The sequence below is a fragment of the Alosa sapidissima genome, chromosome 9 (assembly GCF_018492685.1).
Source record: "Alosa sapidissima isolate fAloSap1 chromosome 9, fAloSap1.pri, whole genome shotgun sequence".
Taxonomy (NCBI): domain Eukaryota; kingdom Metazoa; phylum Chordata; class Actinopteri; order Clupeiformes; family Clupeidae; genus Alosa; species Alosa sapidissima.
The window spans coordinates 652,453-662,642 of NC_055965.1; the positions used below are offsets into that span (position 1 = coordinate 652,453).

At 39.9% G+C, this 10,190-nt stretch overlaps 1 protein-coding gene across 1 annotated transcript; it reads right to left on the reverse strand.

Annotated features, from left to right (window-relative positions):
* Window positions 1-3,312: 3,312 nt before the first annotated feature.
* Window positions 3,313-5,752, reverse strand: LOC121719851. The gene is made up of 5 exons (XM_042105643.1): window positions 5,489-5,752; window positions 5,206-5,297; window positions 4,498-4,692; window positions 4,337-4,416; window positions 3,313-3,634 (listed from the first exon to the last, which is right to left on the reverse strand). The coding sequence occupies exons 1-5, from the start codon at window positions 5,637-5,639 to the stop codon at window positions 3,313-3,315; spliced, it is 840 nt and encodes a 279-aa protein (XP_041961577.1). The 5' UTR covers window positions 5,640-5,752.
* Between the last annotated feature and the right edge of the window lie 4,438 nt (window positions 5,753-10,190).

A 10,190-nucleotide genomic window follows, 5' to 3' on the forward strand; every position in this document is an offset into this window, starting at 1 on the left:
ATATGCAGTTTCCCACCAGTTATTTCCAAATGAGGATATTAAGTTTCCCATCAGTTATTTCAACATGAGATTATTAAGTTTCCCACCAGTTATTTCCACATGAGGATATGCAGTTTCCTACCAGTTATTTCAACATGAGGATATTAAGTTTCCCTCCAATTATTTCAACATGAGGATATTAAGTTTCCCAGTTTCCCACCAGTTATTTCCACGTAAGGATATTAAGTTTCCCAGTTTCCCACCAGTTATTTTCACATGAGGATATGCAGTTTCCCAGTTTCACACCAATTATTTCCACATGAGGATATGCAGTTTCCTACCAGTTATTTCCACATGAGGATATTAAGTTTCCCAGTTTTCCACCAGTTATTTCAACATGAGGATATTAAGTTTCCCACCAGTTATTTCAACATGAGGATATTAAGTTTCCCAGTTTCCCACCAGTTATTTTCACGTGAGGATATGCAGTTTCCCAGTTTCCCACCAGTTATTTCAACATGAGGATATTAAGTTTCCCAGTTTCCCACCAGTTATTTCCACGTGAGGATATGCAGTTTCCTACCAGTTATTTCCACATGAGGATATGCAGTTTCCCAGTTTCCCACCAGTTATTTCCACATGAGGATATGCAGTTTCCTACCAGTTATTTCAACATGAGGATATAAAGTTTCCCAGTTTCCCACCAGTTATTTCCACGTGAGGATATGCAGTTTCCCAGTTTCCAACCAGTTATTTCAACATGAGGATATTAAGTTTCCCAGTTTCCCACCAGTTATTTCAACATGAGGACATTAAGTTTCCCAGTTTCCCACCAGTTATTTCCACGTGAGGATATGCAGTTTCCCACCAGTTATATCCATATGAGGATATGCAGTTTGCCACCAGTTATTTCTACATGAGGATATTAAGTTTCCCAGTTTTCCACCAGTTATTTCAACATGAGGATATTAAGTTTCCCGCCAGTTATTTCCACATGAGGATATTAAGTTTCCCAGTTTCCCACCAGTTATTTCCACATGAGGATATTAAGTTTCCCAGTTTCCCACCAGTTATTTCAACATGAGGATATTAAGTTTCCCTCCAGTTATTTCAACATGAGGATATTAAGTTTCCCAGTTTCCCACCAGTTATTTCCACATGAGGATATGCAGTTTCCCAGTTTCCAACCAGTTATTTCCACATGAGGATATGCAGTTTCCTACCAGTTATTTCCACATGAGGATATTAAGTTTCCCAGTTTCCCACCAGTTATTTCAACATGAGGATATTATGTTTCCCACCAGTTATTTCCACATGAGGATATGCAGTTTCCTACCAGTTATTTCAATATGAGGATATTAAGTTTCCCACCAGTTATTTCCACATGAGGATATGCAGTTTCCTACCAGTTATTTCAACATGAGGATATTAAGTTTCCCAGTTTCCCACCAGTTATTTCCACGTGAGGATATGCAGTTATTTATTATCTGTATTCCATTTCTTTAGGTTTGCATCATATGATCTACTGATGCGTTTCTGGGGCTTGATTGCAAACTCTCTACCATCCATGGTCAGTGTTCGACAAGCACAGAGAGGAGCTTTCACAGAGTCAAACGCTACCCATTCCCTGCAGCCCATTGACGAGTTTTTCTTATTTTTGAATTACCTTGCCCTTGGGTCCAAGCAATGGGACCTTGCTGACCGGTACAGTATCCATCAGTCCACAGTCAGCAGAATTATAACAACCTGGAGCAACTTCCTGTTCACAGTACTCGGCTCAGTGAGGATCTGGATACCCGAAGACGAGATACGGAGAAATCTGCCTGCAGACTTTAAGGACTACCCTGACACCACAGTCATCCTTGACTGCACTGAGCTGAGGTGTCAATGCCCATCTTCCCCTCTCCTCCAGAGTGAGGTATTTTCCTCCTACAAGTCCCACTGCACTCTGAAGGGGCTCATTGGGATCGCGCCACATGGGCCAGTGACATTCGTCTCCGCGCTGTTTGCTGGGTCTATCAGCGACAAACAGATTACCCGTGAGTCTGGTGTCCTAAGTCTGCTCAAACCTGAGATGGCTGTCATGGTAGACAGGGGCTTCCTCATCAATGACATTGTGCCTTGCAAGGTCTACAGGCCACCCTTCCTCTCTGGCAGGTCTCAGATGTCTGCCTCTGAGGTTACGGAGACACAGGCCATAGCCCGTTTAAGGGTGCATGTTGAACGCTCCATTCGCCGGGTCAAGGAGCACAAGTTCTTTGATTCAGTGATTCCCCTACGGGTTTTTGGGAGCATTAACCAACTCTACACAGTGGCTTGTCTGCTTACCAACTATGAAAATGGGCCACTGGTAAAGGCTTGGGCAAAGAAGCCTGAGGTCTGAGGTCTTTCTAACATGTACATTTAAAAATCTTAATTTTGTTCAAGAATACTTTTTTTAAACCCCTTTCAATTCCTTAATCTTATCAGTTTAGAGTTGAGTGTATATTTGTTTAAATAGTTACATTTGTTTGTATACACCTTTTGCTACTTTGTTAAAATACTTCTTTGGTCAATCTGCTTTTGTTTGGTCTCATTTTTAATTACTGTCTCTTACCTTTTAAAACTTAAGCCATACAAAACACCGACATGCTTAAATCCAAGTAATTTATTACTCATTGACCCTAAACATTACATCACAAATAAAAACACAATGCAGCAACATTTCACTGATGAGGTTGACATTTATTTCCTACACAGTAGCTTCAAAAACATTTACACTGCCATCAATTCGTTAGTTTGCCAAAAAGGCATTGAGGTAGAAATAAAAAAAGAAATAGTCAACTTTTTCTTTAATGGTTTGTATGACTTCCATGTCACGGGGAATTCTCTGGATAAACATGTCATCTGCTGTGTAAACGACAAAATCACACCAGTCACACCCAGAAACCAACATTTGTCCCTGGACCTGCCAGTAATAAGGATGGGATTGTCTCAGTGTTTGTGTCCCATCCTTTATCATAATGTAAGGGCAGTCCACATAGCTAGCTACGTTTGGGCATTTAATTTCTAAAAGGCCAAACACTGGCTGCCCCACAGGATCATACACTATTCCATCAGGTGTTGACCCCATCCATGGTGCCTCAGGGTGGATCAGGAACCCACATGGGTAGTGGTTGACCTCCCTTACCTTGCAGTACTCCTCTACTGCTACAGGCTCCAAGGCAAGACCCCGCCGCATGTCAGCAGTCTGATGACACGATCCCAGAAGCCTTTTTGCAAGGTTCTCAGCAGAACTTTCCCCCCTGGTGTGGCAAACTTCTCTAAATTTGGTAGATGTGATGCGGCACCTCCTCAGTTGGTGCCACTCAACGCAGGAACTCTGCTTGAACAGGTAGAGGGTCCGAGTCTGTAATATGACAGTGGCAGCTGTGGAGGGGAAGGGGCATCTGTGTGGGGACGGGTAATGGGGACTGTCCTTATTGGTAGCTGATAGGACAGCACACTTCCCTCCTGCACCGGACCGAACATGGACTCAACCAGAGGAACATTGCTGGAGAGCGCCATTGCTGTGATCATGGGAGCTTCATCTGCACTAAGTCCATGGTATGCCTCCTGAACTTTTAATGTGGAGATGTCTGGCAGAGGGCAGCTCACTCCTTTATACAAGTTGCTTCTGTGGAAAAAGACAAACAAATGTGTTCTAATCAACTCATTGAATGCCAAGCTGTTTTCGGGAGCTTTGTCCTAGAGTGCCAGCAATCTAGACCATTGTTGAAGCCACAGCATATTCTCTGTTATAGCTATGAACACATACAATAGCTTGATTAAAAGGCGAGACTAAGCTCTCGGTGGGTGCAAACCGTGTATTTCTACACGCCTCTGTTCCTGATAAATCCCAAGCAAAACAGTGGCTAGTTTTCATCAAAATCGCTGTTTTTTTCTAGAAATGGAGATATAACGTCTTTCATGAAATACGAAGTGTTGCCTGTTACTTACTTGTGCAAATTTTCCGGGAAGTGATCTGCGAGACTGCCACCTAGTGATAGACCCACGGAAATGGCCTGGTTTTGACCTGACGTGCATGTGTCACTGATTCGACCCAAAGCAGCAACCGAGTTATGATAAAATGTCCAGATAAAATGTCCAGATTGTGCGTTTTCATGAGTTTCACGATCGTCATATATTTCATTTCCATTCATCACAGAGTTCCCAAAGTCACATATAAGGAGTGTCTAGTTTCGTAATTTAAAAAAAAAAGCTAAAAACGTAATATTACGTTTTTGGCACTCAACGCATGGGAAGCAAAAACGTAATATTACGTTTTTGACACTCAATGAGTTAAGAAGTAATAGTAGTAGTAGACAACAACACATACCTTATTCCTTCTGCAAGCCTCCTCTCTCTTGGTCTGGCTGATATGATGACCATGTCATTAACTGGACCAGGTTTAATACCCTGCATCAAAATACAAACATGTTTGAGAAACATTCAAGAGATATCCATACTTAAAATGAAAGTCATTGAAAGGCTTGCTACCATGGTCCTTGGTTTGTGCCACTTTTGTTCAGTTTCTGTGCAGCTGAACACTGGGGGAACTGATGTAAGCCTCAGCTGGGAGTAGTGCGCCGTCTGATACAGTAGAGCTGCCACATGACAGCACAAAGCTGTACCGGCCACACAGGTACACTGGCATCTCTCCAACACCACCGGCTTAGAATCCCTTAGCACAACCTGTTACAAACCCAAATATTTGTTAGAAAAAATGTACCAGCTAAAACTGCAATTAAAAACAGACAGCCTTTCACACACTACATTTTGTTAGTGAAACTTTGTTAGTGAAACTTTTGTTAGTGAAAATTTGTTAGTGAACTTTAAAATATGTAAAGTGATACAGGGATTGATACAATTTAGCCTGGAGTTTACCATGTCAAATGTAATAGGATTGATAAGGATTAATATCATTTTACTCATTTTAAAATAGCAGTGCAGAATAAGTAACGATAGCTGCTAACTCCTAACAAAATCTTGCTTCTGTGGGAGTCATTCATTTTACATTCTTTCTGGTACAACCTGTATTCATATCACATGATATCTCAGGTACCATATGATTAATATAGTGCAATGATTGTGTTTTATCTGTATCTAATTCACATCAATGATATAACTCACAGAAACATGATTTTGACAAACAGGAACCTGTTTCTTTTGAACCTGAACTGAACCTGCAGGCTGACTTTCCCTTACACTCAGACAGTGAGGCTTCTGGCTTTTCCTCATAGATCGGAAGCACTCCGACCTAACCGTGACCTTTCCTCCTCCTGACTCCTTGTTTGAAACTGTGATTAACATGGAGGTTAGGGTATCGCATTTTCAGAAACACAAATGATTCACGACGTTAACCTATCACTCTGCTTACGTTGTTAACACTACTTCTTCACTGTGCTAACTTTAGCTAGTAAAAAGCCAATGAGCTAGTATAGCTTCTATCGTCGTTTGATAAACTCAAAACAGTGGCTTGTTAACTTACCTTCGTAGTTGTGTATATAGCTGGCCACATACAGTTTAAATCCTTTATCTCTGTTTGCCGTTGGTGTCTTTGATGTGGCCTGGATGATTCGGTGAACATCGTTTACCGTTATCCTCGGCAGGTCCTGCAATGATCTAGTGAAAAACGCCATAGCTAAAGCAGAGAAAGCGGGCTCTGGCTTAAGTTAACGTCAACGTAAACCGGAAGTTCTGCTACGGGCTGAAGAGTCCGGAAGCATCCGAACGGAAGTCCGCGGCATATAGGCTATTGTTTAACAGTGAAATATTGTAGTGAGGACTTTTATTTTGAAACAGTTTTTGGCAGAGGAAGCAGTTGAACAGGATGTGTAGTCTTAATAGGGCCAGTTTGTATGCTTAAAGCCTGAGACTGGCAGTTGATCCAGGTGGCCCGAACACCTGCCATAGGATTCTAATTGCTTAACGGCCGTATTGTGATGTCATAATCATAATGTTAAGTCAATGGGGAAATTTTGATTCGTTTTTAATTAATAGTTTAAAAAGTATAAAAGTTACAAAGATGAAAAATACAAAGCCCACATGTCATAAGTAAGACCTACGTAACATAGTTTGAATGAAGTTTCTACGTTAAACGGTTGAAGCTGCATTAAGTGCGTTAGAAGAAGAATAATAAGAAGAAGAAGCCTAGGAAGAACAGTACAGTGCATTTTCATGCACTGTAAGAAGAAGAAAAAGCCTTGGAATAACAGTACAGTGCATTTTCATGCACTGTAATAAAATGCCTTGGAATAACAGTACAGTGCATTTTCATGCACTGTAATAAAATGCCTTGGAATAACAGTACAGTGCATTTTCATGCACTGTAATAAGAAGCCTAGGAAGAACAGTACAGTGCATTTTCATGCACTGTAACTAGAAAAGCATTTCCTGAAGGAAATACAGTGCATGAAAATGCAAAAATATGATGTAAAATATCATACAGAGTAAAAACAAACTATATTGGTTGCTAGGTAGATGAGGTTTAATATAGTTGGAATGACTGAGCAGTTAAATAGGTGGATAGTTTATATAGGTAAATGATTTGCTTGGTAGATAAGGTTTAATATAGTTGGAATGATTGAACGGTTAAATAAGTGGATACTTTAAATGGTTAAATTATTTAGGTAGATAGTTGACGATAACTGACACTTGGAATGGCTCTAATGTTTGCTAGCAGTTATGCTACTATGTTATCAAAGATAATAATGTTAACCAAGTTTTTTTGCTAAAAATGTTAATTAGCATGCTAACATGCTAGCATGCTAACTATATTACTTAGCTAACTTAGCTAATCATTTTTAACAGTGTTGCTAACTATGCTAATTAGCATGCTAACTATGCTAACCACGTTACTTAGCTTACTTAGCTAATCATTTTTAACAGTTTTGCCAAAAATGCTAACTAGCATGTTAACATGCTAACTATGCTAACCACGTTACTTAGCTTACTTAGCTAATCATTTTTAACAGTTTTGCCAAAAATGCTAACTAGCATGTTAACACGCTAGCATGCTAACTATGCTAACTACGTTACTTAGCTAACTTACCTAATCATTTTTAGCAGTTTTGTTAAAAATGCTAACTAGCATGCTAACACGCTAGCATGCTAACTATGCTAACCACGTTACTTAGCTAACTTAGCTAATCATTTTTAACAGTTTTGCTAAAAATGCTAACTAACATGCTAACTATGCTAACCATGCTAACTAGCTTCAGTGGGTAGGAGTCATAGTTGATGACAAGTAACAGTTACAATGGCTGAACAGTTAAAAAGTTCAGTAGTTTAAAGGGTTAAATTGTTTAACAGTGAAATATTGTAGTGAGGACTTTTATTTTGAAACAGTTTTTAGCAGAGGAAGCAGTTGAACAGGATGTGTAGTCTTAATAGGGCCAGTTTGTATGCTTAAAGCCTGAGACTGGCAGTTGATGCAGGTGGCCGGAACACCTGCCATAGGATTCTAATTGCTTAACGGCTCTATTGTGATGTCATCAGCCCATGTTAAGTCTATGGGGAAATTTTGATTAGTTTTTAATTAATAGTTTAAAAAGTATAAAAGTTACAAAGCTGAAAAATACATAGCACCCATGTCCTAAGTAAGACCTACGTAACATAGTTTGAATTAAGTTTCTACGTTAAACGGTTGAAGCTGCATTAAACGCGTTAGAAGAAGAAGAAGAACTAGAAAAGCATTTCCTGAAGGAAATACAGTGCATGAAAATGCAAAAATATGATGTAAAATATCATACAGAGTAAAAACAAACTATTGGTTGCTAGGTAGATGAGGTTTAATATAGTTTGAATGACTGAACAGTTAAATAAGTGGATAGTTTAAATGGTTAAATTATTTAGGTAGATAGTTGACGATAACTGACACTTGGAATGGCTCTAATGTTTGCTAGCAGTTATGCTAACTATGTTAACAAAGATAATAATGTTAACCAAGTTACTATGCTAACTAGCATGCTAACTATGCTAACCACATTACTTAGCTAACTTAGCTAATCATTTTTAGCAGTTTTGCTAAAAATGCTAACTAACATGCTAACTATGCTAACCACGTTACTTAGCTAATCATTTTTAGCAGTTTTGCTAAAAATGCTAACTAGCATGCTAACTATGCTAACCACGTTACTTAGCTAACTTAGCTAATCATTTTTAGCAGTTTTGCTAAAAATGCTAACTAGTATGCTAACATGCTAGCATGCTAACTATGCTAACCACGTTACTTAGCTAACTTAGCTAATCATTTTTAGCACTTTTGCTAAAAATGCTAACTACAGTGGGTCCCCGTTAAGTTTGGACGGGTTCCTTCAGGAATCACGATCCCCATTTTCTCAGCAGAAATGGCACAAACGGCAGTTGACACAAACAACCACAAGGTGTCACTTTGGAGTTCTGCCACTACTATTTTTGATGCGACTTGACTTACTGCTTCCATGATGCAGTTTCCAAGTCAGTAGAACAATCAGAGAAAGCTGAGCCATTACCAAACATATATGATAATACAATAGCGTGAGTTTATATATCTTATACCCTATTTGTCACGGTTACTTATAGATTTGATAGTGTAACGATAAGAGCATAAGAGACTTTCAGCGGGGGCACGGAAACTTAATTTGATCACGGTAGTTTAAGCTTACACTTGACAAAACATTCTAATATGAAAATGTAGATGCAATTGTTGTAAGATGGTGCAGCTCCTTTAAGAAAGCACCGTGCAAAAAAGTAGACGTGCTGGAGCGAGTCATATTCAAAATGCAAAAAATAACACCGCAGATAAAACCAATTATCCTCATTCATTGCAACCGCAGCATGCCTGCTTGCCGACGTTTAAACAAAATATATCAAAGCACCTTTTGCGTTTGAATGTAACACGAAAAAATGTTTAAACAGCTGGACAAATGATTGATTGTAGCTAATTGATTATAGCCTGTACACCAGCAATTGTTGAACATTTGGAAAAAGATCGCTCAGCTGTTGCCACAGTCATAGGCAATGTAGAAACAACATGAGAGCAGTACACACTTCCCCGAATGTGGATGTTACACTGTCATAATCTACCACCAGCCTTTTGGCAAGTTGAAAAATAGATGACTTCTGTGAAATCTCTGCTTTAAAGCAAGACCTAAATGAGAGGAGTTGTGTTGGGAATGTCGGTGCAATGTCCATGCTATAATGGTCTGACAAACGTACTGCCTTTTCAAGCAGTTCATCATCACCGGCGAGTTGAAGGATCATAGGACGTAAAGACTCAAACACATAACAAGTTTCCCGCATGCTTGCACATCTTTGGGAGAGCTGACTGATTATGATGTCCAGAGTTGCATTAAATACCTGCACTTTTAAGTATCTCTCTGCATCGGTTAAGCGTTTATCTTCCGATAGTTCGTCAAAGTGACGCTTCACTCTTCACATTTTCAAATGTACTCTGAACCCCCATTTATTTGCGAGTGTCTGCGCTGTAGCCTTGGCCTGGTCAGAAAGGACCGGTATAGAATTTTCCAGCAATTGCATTGCGGGGGTAGCGACGGAGGTCATAGGCCCTGGTGCGACTGCACTTGCTGCACCTACTAGGCCTAGTTACGCCACTGCGTGGAGCGCTAATGTGTCTACTGTAAATCATTCATGTGTGAAAGTCATTAGGCTGGAAGCGCTAATGTGTCTAAGCTCATTAGTCTACTTTCAATAGGCCTACTGTACAGCCTGAGAGGGGGAACATAACCTATAGCCTAGGCTACTGTAGAGTAGGCCTACAGTAGGCTACTGTAGGCTAAACAATCAGTTGTGAAAGTCTGCAACGAAAGTTTCCTAATGGAAGCGCTATGTCTATTGAGCTCATTAGCCTACTTTCAATAGGCCTACTGTACAGCCTGAGAGGGGGAACATAGCCTACTGTAGAGTAAACAATCAGTTTACTTAGTTACATTTGTTTAGTTAAATCCAGTTTTCTACTCTATCTCCATTATATGCTTAGCCTATAGAAAGACATTCAAAATGTGTGAAAGTCATTAGGCTGGAAGCGTGTCTACTGTCAGTGACTAATGCGAGAAGCGGGTTCTGTGTTGTAGGCTATGCATTTTTCCGACACTTGGCTGCAAGCTCCCCTCCCCCACCCCCTTCTTTCACAAGCAGTGCAGCTTTCTGAAGCGGTGCCTTTTGAAGCTAATGTAACAAATACCACCAAT

Coding starts and splice junctions, on each gene's coding strand:
- LOC121719851 (XM_042105643.1), bottom strand. CDS start 5,639: ATGGCGTTTTTCACTAGATCATTGCAGGACCTGCCGAGGATAACGGTA. Junction 5,298..5,488: donor CTATATACACAACTACGAAG/GTAAGTTAACAA, acceptor TGTTAATCACAG/TTTCAAACAAGGAGTCAGGA. Junction 4,417..4,497: donor GGCACAAACCAAGGACCATG/GTAGCAAGCCTT, acceptor ATTTTGATGCAG/GGTATTAAACCTGGTCCAGT.